The 16,132-nt window shown below is 36.5% G+C and overlaps 1 protein-coding gene across 2 annotated transcripts in view; it reads right to left on the reverse strand.

Annotated features, from left to right (window-relative positions):
• Positions 1–16,132, reverse strand: part of REV3L (REV3 like, DNA directed polymerase zeta catalytic subunit) — a 118,815-nt gene that overhangs the window by 47,461 nt on the left and 55,222 nt on the right. For both annotated transcript variants that reach the window (XR_010997195.1, XM_068184263.1), the window contains exons 6-12: positions 9,225–9,319; positions 8,543–8,647; positions 7,494–7,578; positions 7,260–7,408; positions 6,842–6,970; positions 4,107–4,344; positions 871–1,010 (exon numbers count right to left, since the gene is read on the reverse strand). Coding sequence is in view for 1 of the 2 variants with exons in the window: in XM_068184263.1 (XP_068040364.1) it covers positions 871–1,010; positions 4,107–4,344; positions 6,842–6,970; positions 7,260–7,408; positions 7,494–7,578; positions 8,543–8,647; positions 9,225–9,319 (941 nt within the window). In the remaining variant the exon portion in view is untranslated. The remainder of the gene's footprint in view (positions 1–870; positions 1,011–4,106; positions 4,345–6,841; positions 6,971–7,259; positions 7,409–7,493; positions 7,579–8,542; positions 8,648–9,224; positions 9,320–16,132) is intronic.

The raw sequence follows: 16,132 nt of genomic DNA on the forward strand, positions 1-16,132 counted from the left end.
AATTAAAATTGTTTAGCTGACAAAAACATATCATATTAGCAGTACATCAAATCATTTATTGATCCTACCTTTATACCTATAAAAACAAAGGAAAAAGCAAACTATGTTTTAACCACTGAACACAAAAGAATAGCTGTGGTTATCTATAATCTATCTAGTAAGATCATACAGTTCGCTTTCTCAACGGAACATTATAATGTGACTTGCAGATTTTGTAATGAAACAAATAATATTATTTATATACTTCTCTAACTTCAAAGTGTGCATTCTGTTGATTAATGTTATTTGATCAAAGACAGCACGTTATAAAGATGGCAAAAGATCTCTACAGATTAATTTTTTTTTTTACAGATTTTGAAAGGCAGTTCCTTCTGCAGTGACTTTGCCACAGCATAGTTTTAACTCATGCAATCCCAAATGTGAATATGCAATCTGCAGAATGAAACACAGGCCCAAACAAAAGCTCACTACAGGTTAGCACATGTGGCAAATACTTGCAAAGAATCATCTACATCTACACAGTATAATACATTAATTATTTACAATAATCCTAGGAGGGTAAATGATCCCACAGAATCATTACTTTTAATATCATATTTGTTTTTTTCCAAAGAACTGATTAAACTATATCCTTTTCTGGATCATTGATACAATATGAAAAACAGATTCTGGTAATTCATAGAGGGCATTGAGATTAAAATGCAATTGTTTTTTAAGGAAGATGTTAAGGGCCTGCTTCTGCAATTTGTTGAGAACTTTTCCTTCCAATTGAAACAAGGACTGAAAATGGTCAGCACTTTTGAGACCTAGCAATTTGGTGTGAAAATGAATTATGACTCAACTTCCAAAGCTGATTTTCTATTTACTTACCACCATTTTCATCTGCAGTTCCATCTAACTGAGGTATTGAGAGATTAGTTAGGAGCATATTGTTACCACTCCACTCCATTTCTTCCTCTGAAGATGAATCCTCTTCTGTTGAACTTCGATGCATATTTTTGCCAGCTGACCTGGAGGAAAGTGAAGGATCTAATTGATGCATAATACTTCTATTAGAAAACACCATGAGTCACAGGGAACATGAAACTCAATGGAGTATGGCGCTATGTCGTTGTGTAATTCAGGGGAGCAAAAGGAAACAAACAAAAATTTTGTCACATTTCTCACTGAGAAAGTCAAAATATTATTCAATGTTACTATTTTAAGAGGCAACAGCGGTAGCCAACCATTTTAAACAGCAGGATTCACTAACTTAAGCAGATACAGAGAAAGCATTTCAATGTTTAATTTTAGGTCAATTTTACTGCGATTTAATTTCATTGCTTCAAAGTGCTTGAAATTTGAAGATTAAACCAACTATGCAAAATTACTTCAGTTTAGCTGTTAGCAAACAGATGTCTACTTTTTTGTGGGGTTTTTTTTTGCTAAGAAATCTTTACTGTATTAAAACAATTATCTCTCTTGGCAGGCTTAACTAAATCATGACCAACAAAACCCTGCTTCATTCCACCTCTCACTGAATATTCTGAAGTAGCTGTTGTTAATACTTAAGCTGCTTTTACTAGGTTAACTGTTCTACACTGCCATGTTTACGGTCATAAATACACTGGGGAAAAAAAAGAAGCAAACCTACAAAGAAAAGCTTCTATGAATTTTCTGTGCTTGCTTTATATGGACATAGGGGAAGGAAGAATATTATAGAGTATCATAGAAAACCACAAAGAACAAATCCTCCAGTATATTATAACTCTACAACCACTTAGGAATTTGATTTCTTCTTTAAAATGAAGTGTGAGATGGACAAAACTCGTAACAAAAATAAGCTGTTCTGTGGCTACACGAAAGAGATCTAGATACATATTAAAGAACTGGAGTTTGGGGTTTTTTAATTTGTTTGTTGTTTGTTTAAGTTCGTGTAATACCTTAAAAACTATAAACACAAATGTTTTGAATTTACTGGAAGGAAAATCCACAATAACCTAAATAAAGTTTACTTTTGCAGAACTCTTTTATGACTAGAGTTAGACCAGCATGAATCATGTGTATGGTACCACCTTAGACATGTGAATGTCAGCAAAGAGCTAATTTAAATCAGGACAGATTTGTTAGCTCAGAAACAACAGGCTCAAACGTAACCACATAATTTCCACTCAGGTCTGGAAGTATGACTTGGAGAATCAAGTAACAAGCACATCTAGGTGCAGTCTCCATGATCTAAGTGAGCTTAGCTGTCCCTCTTCTATGTTCCCAAAACATGGGAAAGCATAGCACAAAGCAATCAGCTTGATATGCAAATTAATATCAAACTGGGGATACTCCTTCCAACCTGAATTATGCTGTAATCCCAGGTAAATCTCTATCAACTTTAGTAAATCAAATCAGACTGGAGATGGCTTCTGCAGGTAACTTGGAATTCTCCTCATTCAAGCCCATCAGTTTGGATTCCAGGAAAATTTATGTAACACACATGATAACACCATACATGAACTAGTCCAGGTCTTGGTGGGCTTTTTTCTCCTGATGGGCTTTTTCCTCCAGTTCAATACAAATCAAACCCAAGCCATTTAATTCATTCAATAGGGTGTGGTTACTCCTCATTAGCTCAATATATTTTCTGAGATAATATAAGACTGGTAAATACTCACTAATAGAAAAGCCTTAGTATGGATATGCAATGATGCATTAGGAAGCCACAGAGATGGAATGAGCCTGAGCAGAGTAAAGATCAGAGTAACAGATCTATCATCAGACTCAAACTGGTTCTTCACACATGAGCAGAATCATGCAGGGGGCAAAGACACCCATGGCTTGTGTCTGAAATCAGTCCAAATTCTGTAGAGATCTCGGTGAAACAGAACTTGTAATTCCCTCTGAACACAAGTTCACTCCCTGTGGAAGAACATGGTATGTACATTTTCCCTAGTGTTTTCTCTCTGGGATTAAGGTGTAGGCATATGTGAGTAAGATATTAGGGAGACAGCTCATCAAGTCTCTTGAGTTTTTAAATGGGAATCTTTACTGCATGAAAGCAGTTAATTGCTTCAGGATCCTACCAGAATCCTGAAGTTGTACAGTTAAGCCTATACAGAGCTGTGCCTGAGCTAATGAATTCTGCAAGATACAGGCTTTCACAGTAACTACCACTAAACTGAAGTTTGATGTTAAGTGTTTTGGATGGAAATTTCAACTTTTTAGACTACTGGAAGGAAAAAAACAGAAAATCAAAGGTCATATAGGAAAACCAGCTTTAGAGATCAATTATCTCTAGAACTAGGAGACTAATGAACTAACTAATTTCTGGTTCTCTTACAACTTTAATGTGCCTTTGAGAAATAAAAGAAGCATTTCTATACCTCTCTGGTTCTCTGAAACATAGTATGATTACAATTTCTCATGTAGGAAAAAACCCCAAATATAAAAACGTTATGTCTGTGAAGTTCCTTATACTTCAAACAGAATTATAAATATCAGAAAGTGTGCCGAAAGCAGGGGTCAAGAGAAACTGGATATACCTGCCTTCAATCCCTGTCAGTGCAGACTGTACAAAAGGTCATTACAATCTGAGAAGGTGTTCCAAGAATCTTGGCCTTAAATATATTGAAGTTGCTGACCTTTAGCAGTCAAGCAGAGTGAGCAACATTCATGTTTTGATTTAAGCTTTGAACATGAAAACAAATGGATGTTTCTTCCTCAGGTTGCTTGGTTAATCTTTATATGACTACTACTTAAATATTGACTTTAGTAAAAGATGTACAAGATACACCTTAACATTTGTATCATATCCAAGGTGTGACCTTACAAGCAAGTTACTACTAAAGGTTTTCTTGTACTTAGACTTGTAGAACAAAAAGTCTACTTAATTCTTCCTCAAAGAGCAAACTAGAAGCTTATGTTTGGCCAAACTTAAACACTTAGTCTTTATTTCCAGATAACACTAATGAGTCACATCATCATCTAAACAACGTGCATTCCATCCCAAGATCTGCACATATTTTTCCATGTTGTTAACAGAGACCTCTCTACATCTCACTGGGCTTGAAAACAAGGTGGGAGGAAGGAAAGATCTGGCAGGAAAAAAAGACATATTGAGAAAAGAAAATATATACCTCTTTCTTTGCCCAGGCTCTTCCATGCTACTGTCCCACCTCTGGGACATTAGTAAGCTAAGTTCCATTTCTTCTTTCTCACATTGTGGCTCATTTTCTTCATCATCACTGTTCTGAGAAGTTCGCCAGCTTCCAAGAGAACGATGGTGAGAGAGTGTTTTTTGATGTCCCATCTGATATCCATCATTCTCCAGTCCAGCCAACAGATCAATGATGGCCTCATCAGCACTACTGCCCACTGCAGAAAAAGCCCATACAAGTAGAATCTATATTTTGTTCTACTTGTAAATGACTAGATACAGTTTACCAGTAAAATACAAAACCAACCAAACCAAACAAAAAAGCCCCTCACCATTTTAAAATCTACTAGTTTTTTACTGTCTAAGGCAAGGCATACTACAGAAATAAAGCTCTTTTCAGATCTTGTTATTTCAAATTTTATGATTTATCTTTTCTAGCTCTGTATCTAAAACTTTGACAATTTTCTTTCTTTCTGCCCTACTCTTCTGATTGTACCAGATTCAGTGGACACACTTATCTCTCTCCACTCTCCTATTACTTCCCCATATTCAGTAAAGCTTCACTCTTCCCTTTAATTTCAGCTTGAGTGCCAGCTTCTGAAGCATCGCTGCCTTCTCTTGCTCAATAGCTGCATTAGCTTTGAGCACTTTTTTCTGTATCACTTGAGGACTTTCAGTCAGTACATCTTGTGAAAAGGGATGCTAACTTTGACCAACTACTCTTCTTTCTGTTCTTAAATATAATGCTCAACTTTGGCTCCCTTTTCATGCCACTATAAGCTGTTCTATTCCAAGGTTTCTCTAAACACTGAAAGTTTACCTGATTTCACTCCTCTCTTAAATTTTATATTTCTTTTATTTGACACAAGCTTACAGTAATTTATGCATGTCCCTTCTCTCTTTTTTTTTGTCTTAAAAATCCTTCCAGGTCACAATTATTTCTCACTCTCTTCCTACTTACCTATCATCTGACCTCATAACCAATTTATGACCTCCAGTCTACCAGGCATCTTTGTTACTTCTCTCTCCTTCTCTGGTTGAAGAACTACAGTCTCTAATTTCTTTCCTCGGGAAGCATCATATGATTACAATGATCTTGAGAATTATATAAAACAGATCTCAACATTGGTGAAAAAGGCATTTTTTATATTTTGCAAAGGCTTTACAAGATACCATGCAACTCTTTACAATAGAAACCATCCCCTTTTCCAGAGTTTTTGAATTAACCCACTTTCAATTATACTTTCTGTTCTTGGCTCCTTTGCCCTTTGTAAGGCTCATTATTAAACTCCAACCTCTACTTCATGTTAATATGAACCTTGGGGTGTAATTCACACTGAATAGCAGAAGTCATGTGGTTCACAGTCCCTGTGGCACTACAACTCTACTAGAGGAATAGTGAACACTGGTGCAGGTATGAGAGAGCATAAGAGACCCAAATATGCAGCATGTTACTCATAGTCACACAAGAAACCAGGAATCAGCATGACAAGAAGGGAGGAGAAAAAGAAAGAGAAAAAAAAGTAATATAATCTCAATTTGATTACCTAGTCAATGGAAAAAAAAAAGACCATTTCAACACTTCAATTTGGTTGAGCAATTCAAAGGTACAGTCATAAGGCATATCCTACATATTATTTTAGCCATTTTTTATCCTCTCAGGTCTGTTTGTTTGCCAGCTCCCAAGGAATTTCTTATAGTTCTTTACATAAATCCAAATCCTTGCTTATAAAACTTCTACAATCAAAATCTTGCCTATTCTCTGCAAACTAAAACAGCACTACACTCTTAATCTAACCTCACCTACTCCTCCTTTCTTAGCAAGAACAGATTTCAAGGTTGTATATTGTATTACCCACAGACATATACCATTGCCAAAGCACAAATTCATACCCTATAGGTATCAAAAAAATGGAGACTACTATGGGTTTTAAATACTCCTCCCTGCCTCACACTGCATGGTTCACATTAACATTATACATTATGTTTACCAAAGAACATAGAGATATATCATGAACTATGTGCTTTTCATCTCCTTCACAGTATTTGAACTATTTCTACCTCATAGTTTTTCATACAAGTTCCTTTCTTGGTTATTTTATGGTTGTTTCCCCCTCATGCCTCACAATTTTACTGTCATGGCTTTTCTCCTTCTCTTAAATATTTTGCTTCTTGTTTCTTGGCCTTCAACCATTCTTTCTATCTAAAATGATTGGGAAACACTCTGCTGCAACTTGCCTCTCATTATCAACCGACTATTGCCCAGTATCTCCAGAGAGCTGAGCTTCTGAAGACAGATCACATGCATGTTTTCTACCTTAACTCTATGAAAGATGCAGTCAGTAACTGCAAGAGTATCATGGACACACAGTCAGTATCATCTTCATTCTGATAGTTTTAGCCTTATAGCCCTAGTAGCATAAGGAAGAGGAATACCCACAAGAGACTGCATTGAGCTGACCTGGCAAGAGGACAGGCCTCACTGAACCAAATACAGCAGCCTCTACAAATACAGTCCTGGTGACATTTCTTAGAAAACATAAGGTATGTTTTAGTGGTGGTAGGGTATATGTCTGTGTGTGTGAAGTCTCAACCTGTTTGAAAAACTCATTGAGATAAATTACTTACTTTCTTTCATGATGGGTAGCCTAAGGGTGCACAAGGCTGTGGAACAATAAAATAGTCGGGAAGAAAAGACATTCCAGTCATACTCACTAAAAACTGTAGTCTGATTCAGTTTTTGAGACAAAGGCTGAAAGCTCTGACTGTTCTCCACAATGTTTAAAATTGCTTCTTCATTAATAAGTGCTTCCTCTTCTTTATCAGTATGCATGCTCTTGGAGTCTTTAAACGAAAAAAAAAGAAGAGAAAGCATAAAACTTCAGAGTCAGAGACATCAATACATTATGAAAGCAAACCACTTCAGAATGGATTTTACTATCCAAGTATATTTCCATTATTTGCTGTAGCAATTTTAAAAAGGTTTACTCTAACAATAACAAAACCCAATACTACTCTTTGGTTTTTCATAACTAACAGTCACAAGTTCCTTGTCTTACTTCTGTTAATAGTATGAACAGCCAAACCATGACACAGATTTATGCCTAAACAATTAGCATATTAAAAAACTCACCTTTGCTCATCTGTTTATCGTCATGCACTTCTACTGTACTAGCTGGTGTACACGGAAAGGCTTCAGGAGAAAGTACCTCAGAATGCAGTGTCAGCTCAGCAGAGAACTCCTCTGATCCATTACTGTAGTCCAATGATCCTGACAACGTTCTAGTTAATTGAAAAGCAAGTTTTAAATGCATATTTAAGGTTTGCATAGAATACTATATTTTATGACAAATGGCTAAACACTTACACAGAGAAGTCATTTTGCTTGAGAATTTCTTTAAGTCTCTTCTGAAAAAATTTTTCACTCTCTGTTGCTGGCACAAATCCACGGTCTTTAAAATTTGAAAAATATTTGTTATTCAGTTTTACTTAGACCTCTCAACACAGAGAGCAGCTAAAATTACTGATTTTATTAGAAAAAGGCTCAAAGTTGAAGTGCCTGCTAATTTTCAGTGCCAAATCCAAGGGCTGACTTTCCGAGTGTATTAAAAAAACTTTAAAATACTACACATACTCCCAACTGATCTCATTTGCAACTGTATCAACAGCATTTACAAATCACGATGCAATTACCCCAAGGTGAGCATCCAAGAAAAATCAGTGACCATTTTTGAGAAGTCTGGCTTATGCAGCCTCAATAACATTATACAGAAACACAGGAAAAAGTCAGTCAGAAAGTAGTCCACCTTAGCCAGGAACCTGCCTCTTTTCTTCTTTCAATCCTCTGTCTTACTTGCCAAATATCATTCATATTTTAAAAGAAATATGGCCTAGGTTCTATGGAGAATAGCCTGTTCACTATGCAATTACATTGCAGAGCACAGTCTTCCCAATGTAATGAATTTTACATAAAAACGGGGACATAAAGACAGGGATTTGTCTATCCTATTAGAATTTTAATCTAATATCACCTTAGCTATAATTCTGCAGAAATTCAATGGGACTGCCCTTGTGCATAAGCTACAATGGAAAGCTTCAAGATAAAGAGATTTGGTTTTGTTGATATTTAAATGCTTTCCATCACAAAGCGTACAATCTTAACTACCATTATCATTCATTCTGTCTAGAATGTTTTGTAGAGAGCTGAATCATGATGTTGTTAGGCAAGGTTACATCATCTTACTTTCAAAATTGGAAAACACACACTGGACCATCAGTAAGCCTGGAAGCAAAAAAAAAACCCATACATCTAAAAATCCCCCAAACATGATACACCAATTTAAGTTCTGTCCTCTTGCTTGCTTCTCATTCAAAGTTTTGGATTAACAGTTGCACAATTGGATTTTTTTTTTTTACCTTGTGACTCAGGTGGCTTAATCTGAGAAGATTCAAATTTCTGCCTCCGTCGCTGCTTTTCATCCTCCCATATAGCTTGCAAACCAGGGTTCCTGCCAATCTGGGCTGAAACATGAATTATACATTAAGGGAAATCTGCCAAAATGACAAAGCATTCTTTCCCCAAACTGGATTCTGACACTTTTCTTCATCTCTTTGTCATTCTAGTCTGTTATATCTTAATTGCCATTCCTGCCTTACTCTAGGATTTGGTATTATGTAAAAATTAACGGGTAACTTCATTTGCTTTCCAGATCTCCTGTTTGTAATCTAGATCTTTGGCTTTTTCTTGTCTTCCCACCAAGTAGTGTATATATGTATATATAGGTGTATGTACATACATATGCAACCATGCACACATGTTGTTGTTGGTATTTCCATTAGTATTTTTCCTATAGGTCTGAAACCTTCTATTATGCATTAACAAAAATCTCTTTATATTGCTCTGATAAGACGTTATTTTTATAACCTCTTTTCTTTTAGAATTAATTTTTTTAAACTTTATACATTTGGAGATCAACGATTCACTAACACTAAAATAGGGATTGTGATTTAACTAAATGAGCTTTAAAAGAAGAGTGAACTATGACAATTTGGTTTCTGTTCTAAAACCATTTTACATTGAAAGTTATTAACACTTCACCTTCAATATCGAGTTGATTCAAAATGTCAGCAGCTACTGCATCCACCTCCAATTCACAGGTACTTTGTGGCTCAACACCTTTCAACATTAAAGAGCTGTGACAACATAAATACCACAGATTAATTTTATCAATACACTGAGTTTGAAACATGCATCATCATTGTTTTTTCACTGGACTAATATCTAAAGTTATTTAAAGGAAACAGGAGTGACTATCTGAATGCAGAATTATCAGTTCCCATCCTCACCTGCAAGTCCTTAAACTAATGACCATATTCAAATCTAATTAGATAAGAAATCTGTACCTTCAACTTAAAGGGTTTAGCTTTTTCTTTTCTGAGGAGAAATGAAAGAGCTGGTAGATAACTCTAACTACTAAGCAATTACAATAACGTTCTTCTCCTCAAATACAAGATGAAATGTTCTATAGAACTCAGCCAATAGGACTAGGTGTGTAGGCAGGATCATGCACCCAGAAAACACAGTGGTAAGAACTTTTCTTTCTCATTCACAAATCAGAAAAATGCAGAGCACTTTTACATTTACAATTAATTTTTCTAGAGTTTTTTGTTTATTTACCCTGGTGAATAAGAAAGGGAATATTAACAACCCAAACACATGCTGAACTAAGGATAGCTGGCTCGATGAAGACTTGAAATACTAGAAACAGATTCAAGATTGCTGTACAATTATCTGTTCACCTTCCTGCTGTGCCTTTTCAGATCTGCAAATGTCAGTGACATTCCACCTGTTGCTGTCAGTGAACAAATTTTAAGACGTTTATGGAGGAAGGTAACAAACAGAAACCATCTTGTAAAAGTCCATTCACCCTTTAAAATCTTTTAGGGCAACACTGAAAATCCGCTCCAAGCTCTTCAACTTTCAAGTGGGGCCTATAGCAATAGGACAAGAGGTAATGGTTTTAAACTGAAAGAGAGTAAATTTATACTAGACGTAAGGAGGGTGATGATGAGGGTGATGCATAACGAGGGTGATGAAATGCTGGAACACTCTGTCAGAGGAGGTGGGAGAAGTCCCATCTCTGGAAACATTCAATGTCAGGTTACAGGGTTCTAAGAAACCTAATGTAATTGAAAGTTTTCCTTCAGGTGCTCGCTGCAGGAGGGCTGGACTAGATGACATTTAATGATGATTGTATGCACACTTTTATGATTGTATGCACACTTCTAAAGACAATCCACTGCCATCATATCCCTCTGTTCCCAGTCAAGCCATCAGCTAGGAAACAAGCCCACAAGATGCTCAAAATGCATACTTTTCATGTTACACACGTTGGGTGTTTACTCATCAAAGGATTCAAAAAGAGCTTTGCCTGAAAGGGGGCAACAGGAACTGGAGGCAAGCTGAAATTTGTATGTTGATCCCACAGTAACAAACAACTGCAAGAGCACTGGGAAACAAGACTGAGGGAAGAGGCTGCAAGAATTGTTAGCTCCCTTTACAAAATCATAACACTTCTGGGAACAAGCGAGAAGGACCATGATACAGAATGGTCAGTGACATCAGAAATATGATAAAGACTTGACTTGTCTGGAGGATACAAAATCAAAGATCTGAGCTTCCCACTTTCACTGATTTCCTCTTTTAAAAAACAATAAAAGAAACAAAAGCTAATGGGGGTTGGAGAGAAAGATGAGGAGCCTTTCTGTCAAAAACTACAGTATTTCAATTTACATGGCATATTATTCAAATTAAAAACACTGAGATAGTAACAGGCCTTTTCTGAAACAAATCTAGGATTTATCATTATAGTTGTCATTAACACTTCCATGATGAAGGCAGGGCTGGCAGTCAAAACTGCACACTCTAAAGAGTTAAGTGGAAGTTAATAAAGACACGTAACACACAGTAAATTCTTCATCAGACTTGAGAGAATGTCTTCCCAATACCACTGGTTCATTAGCTTGGCATTTAACATCCTCGTCAAGATGAGCTGCTAGACACTTGCACTAGTTGAAATCATGGCGGTAGCACCACAAGCTTCTGCAGCATTCAGGTAAGCCACAAAGGCCAAGAAGTCATTTGTTCCCACTTCAGGAAAACCCTTGAAGGGCATATGAAAGCAGAGCAGCTTTAACTGCCCTTTCTAACATTTTAATTTATGTTGATTAGAACAAAAACATGAGGTGGTGAGGGGGGAGTACAAACTGCCCTGAAGTACAGTTATTTAACATGGCTACATGCTGCTTTGGGAACTGGTTCATCTGAGTATTGGCAATAGCTTGGTCAGCTGTTTAGGTTTGGTGCTTTTGCTCACCTAAAACAAATGTGTGCAACATATTGGGAAAATACACAAAGTAACCATATTTCCCATTCTCCCAGACACATTTCCTCAGCAGCTACAGTGCTGTATTTAGCAGGTGAGAAGACAGCATGAAGTAGTCAGAACATGTCTAGTTTCCCAGGGGTAGTTAATTGAAAATATGAACTATTTCATGTCATTAGCAGTTGTAATGCCTTGAAGATATTCAGAAGTGGCCTGTTCAATACAGATTGCTTTATACAACAGACTAATCACCTGCTTCACATCATATGCATCAGTTTTGCAAAGAAAAGTAGCGGTTTAGGTAATGCCAAAACCATGATTTGAGAATATCTGTATTAGAACAAGGTTAGAAAAGACGAATTAGAAAGTCCCAGGCAAAGCTTTTCACAGCATCTATGTTCCACTTTGTAAGAAGGAATGTAAAGAGACTTGTTCACAAGATAAAACTTGTAATACAGGTATATGAAAGACAGGGTTAAGTGAGGTAGTGTAGAAGGAACCCAGCTGCAGGAGAATAGAAATTTTTCTCTCTGAAGAAGCAAGATAAATCAGGGTTGTAAAACACTGAGTTGCCATGGCTAGGCTACTTGGGATACTCATACTAGTTAATTTGAAATTAGGTACAATTTTAGGTACTAAATTAACTTTTATACCTACACACTAGGTGAAAAACTGCAATACAAATCCATTTTACTTTTGTATTAAAAGCTCCAAATACATTCTTTTGAGAACAGAGAAAATGGTCCTTATTTTTGAAGAATGTAATAGTTTATTCACACTTTCCACTGAGATAAAAACTATAGTTTAGGATGAAACTTGTGCTCAAAGAAACTACCAAGGTTTGGTTTCTCAGACGTTGAGACAATGAATTAAGGCTACAGTCAACGCTTTTTTTAAAAAGTGCTCACTACATACAACTAGGTAGATCAAGGCCCTTAAAAACCTTGAGAAATAACCAACAAGGTCAGTATCTTAATTCACCAATATTAATGACAGCCTAAGGAAACAAGTTCTGTAATGACCACATTTGAGGTATTTGTAATGTTAAACTGAGCACAAGAGACAAAAATTAACTCCATGGAGTATCTGAAAGGTGTTACTCAACTGTGCTGATAAGGACTCAAAAATTTTACATAATGATTTTTCATACTCTGTTCATGGCAGAAAACATGTCTTTGTTTTCAGGATGTTCAAGTGACTTAAATAATGTGCACATTATATTAAAAAATCAAACAGCTAAATAAAAACATGCACAGGCTGACAAGCGAGAAAAGCAATTATGACAGTCACAAGCCTAGCAAAAAATCTGCAGTATTACATATCTGCTAGACTGTGCAGAAGTGTTATTTGTCAGATCTCTCCACTTCCATATAAACTAGTGTCTAATAGCAAATCTAGGATTTAAAAAAAGAAAGTGTTTCTCAAAAGCATTCTACCAATCATTCTGCTTTTAACACATCATGTCCAAGTGGTAGACTTGACTGGCAGATACTCTAAGTCTGATGTTTACCAGAAACTTTTCTCAATGGAACTCACAGAAGTGTTTCATCATTTATTATCAGCTGCCTGAGTGGGATAACAAAATGTGTCTCATGTCCAGAACTCCTGATGTCAAACAGTTGGATAGCACTACCAGGTTCAGGTGACTGCTGCACATTTTAGGGTGGGCTTTGTAGGTTTCAGTGCAATAACACTGGCAAGTATTATACCTAAAAGCCTTCCAACACCAAAGATTTTGGACATTTGTCTACTTGATAACAAAATCATTCTAGAATTATATTTTAAAAAATGTCTCTGGCTTAATACAGTGCACTTATCATAGCAGTGAATCAATAATTTGGAGATTTGCCAGGAGCAAGACAGGACATGGCTGGGTTGAATGCTGTTCTTGGTAGGAGGCTGAGTAGCAAGGTGCTCTCTAGCATGAAAGAGGGAGTTCAAGAAAATTTGACCCAGTTCTCAAATGTTTTTTGAAATAAGGAACCATCACTAGCATTTACTCGGCAAAATGCCGCTCATGTTACACATGCCACTTTTAAACTTTGCATATGACCTTCCAGGTATCCAGAATTGTATTTCAGCCAAGTGATATACTCTGTTCAAAGTCAAGAAATGCCCAATCACTGGCACTGCTTGCTTAAACAAGAGAACTCGTTAACTGCCACTTACAGCAAGGACTTGGCAGATACATGTTGGACTATCCCTAAAATGTACTCTTAATGTATGCAAAGAATAATGAGTCCAAACAGACATCCCAGTCACTAAGAATACAAGACAGGCCTAGAAATTTTATGGTCTCAAACAACATTTGACTGTCTTTTCCCTTCTTGCTTTTTCTTGAGAGAACAAGTAGTAAGTATACAGCTGAAAGGTAGGCAAAGATTTATGTGATCTTCATATCTGATATAAAGGACAAGCAAAGAAATTTAGAAGTTCAGTGAGATGTAGAAGAAACTCCAAATGCTACTGAAAATAGCAGTCAAATTACAGTAAGTACAGTAGGTAAAATTACAGTAAGTAAAAAAATTTTGTTAAACAGTTCACAAAACATTCAAGTATTTCAACTTGAACTGGATAGAACTTAAGAGGACTAGATAATAAAGTGACAGGACTGTGCAGGTATTGCACATGAAGCTAGAAATGAATACAGCTGTTGATATGTAAGTACGTATGTTGGGAATACAGAACATACTTTGTTAAGAAAAGAGAAATAAAGGAAGAAAGGCAGCTTTACAGCTACTGAGCAATGCTGTAGCCTGCAAAAATAGAAACAGTTGAGTCACAGTCATTCCAGGAAACAATTAAAAGGGTTTCCTTGGATAGGTATCTCATACTATCTAGGTCAGATTTACCCTCAGTAAGGCTGATCATGACAATTATAGATCCATTAAGCCAACCTAGAAGCACATTTTCAAAATTTGAAAGGAAGTAGGAAGGCAATATGAAAGTGGCACTGCAGTATGTGTTTGATTACAAGAACACTGTTTTAACTTGATGACTCCCACAGATAATCCAGGAGAAATTTTAACAGGCAAATAATTTTGTGCAGATACAGAACAGAGTAAAATCAGGACTGGAAAAGTTTAGGCTTTTTGCTTTGCTATGGCATGTAGCTCCTACAGCATGGGGACGACAGTCATGCTAGAACACCCTTAATAAAAGAACTAATTTCCTAGACAAAACAACATTTAACACAGTATAAAATGTAAACAATTTCAGTTGCAGGAATCATATATGAATTCCTGATTTATTAAAGCATTTTAAGAGATAACTAAATGTGAAATTCCTCTTGGTTATATAAAAAGGACAGAGCATTGATACAAAATGTGTAGAACTGAATATGGACCAGTTTCTGTGACTGGGCTTACTTCACATCTCATTAATACAGCAGTGTAGTAATGAAATATCCTGATAAGGCAAGCCAGTAGACATGTTGGATACATAACCAGATCATAGTAACAGAAAACTAAAGCAGGATAACTCAGAAGTAGAATAATAGTAACAGGATGAGAAGAGAAACATCTTGTACTAATTAATAAATCCTAAAATGCTCACAAGCCAAATTGGCATGATAAATGAAACTGTAAAGTGTATCGGGAACTACCATTATCGTTACATATGGTGTACAGAGAATTTGTGTGGCATATTATGCAGTATTCAGGCTTTACATTCAATAAATAAATTCCTGCTGGTAGAAGTACAGCAAACAAATACCAGGGAAATGGACAGCCTTGGTATTTTCCCCATTATTGTTAACATCACACTTCTGGAACATACGTGAGTGCTGGAGAAAGACTGGCACAAGTGAGGTGCTGCACCCTGGCTGTATACATGGAAATGTGGAAGAAGGAGGAAAGAAGACTTGTGGTTACAGCCATGAGGAGGCTTCCTTGGCTCCTGCTCTGCTGAGCTTATCCCACTCTGGTGTTGACAGCCAGGAAGTACTACTTTGCTTTCTTTTTATCTGCTTTCCCAGATCTGTGTAAAGTAACATCAGATAATCCTGGTCTAACTTATGATCCAACCTTTCATGTCTAAGTAAGCTGGCTTGAGGAACCAAGCCAAATAGAAGTTGAAATGGACTGTGAATGAAATATGCAGCCAAAAAGAAGAAACAGCCCAAGAACAACTGCACATAAAGTGACCAGAAGTTGTCAGATGAATGTTGTTGCAAAATCCCCTTAAAGCAGTAATAGAATTAGAAAACCAGATGTAATCAACACAAGCTCATGTTTTCGCATGCTAGAAAAACCTGAAGTATGGTTTAATGCACACATTTTCTACTGGGGAAGCAAATTCTCCCAGTACATAACACTAGTAGGAAGTGTGGCATATTGAGCCCAATAAGCTCTTCAGAGAAGAATGACAGGATGCACCCAAAGACTGAGAAGATTACCAGATGACAGAAAGACCTGCCCAATCGTTAGCAAATACCATAAAGAATTAACTTGCTGTAGATAAACTATACAAATCAAAATAGCTTCACATACTGTAAGCTTCTCTCCCCTCCCCAACTCTGGCCACAGAACCCCTAAAATTCCAGAAATATTTCATTTTCTTATAGAAGCAAAATGATTACAAATTACAAACTGTAGAGTAGGAAATGCCTAGGAAAAAGGAA

This window comes from Anomalospiza imberbis, chromosome 3 (assembly GCF_031753505.1).
Source record: "Anomalospiza imberbis isolate Cuckoo-Finch-1a 21T00152 chromosome 3, ASM3175350v1, whole genome shotgun sequence".
NCBI classification, from domain to species: Eukaryota; Metazoa; Chordata; class Aves; order Passeriformes; family Viduidae; genus Anomalospiza; species Anomalospiza imberbis.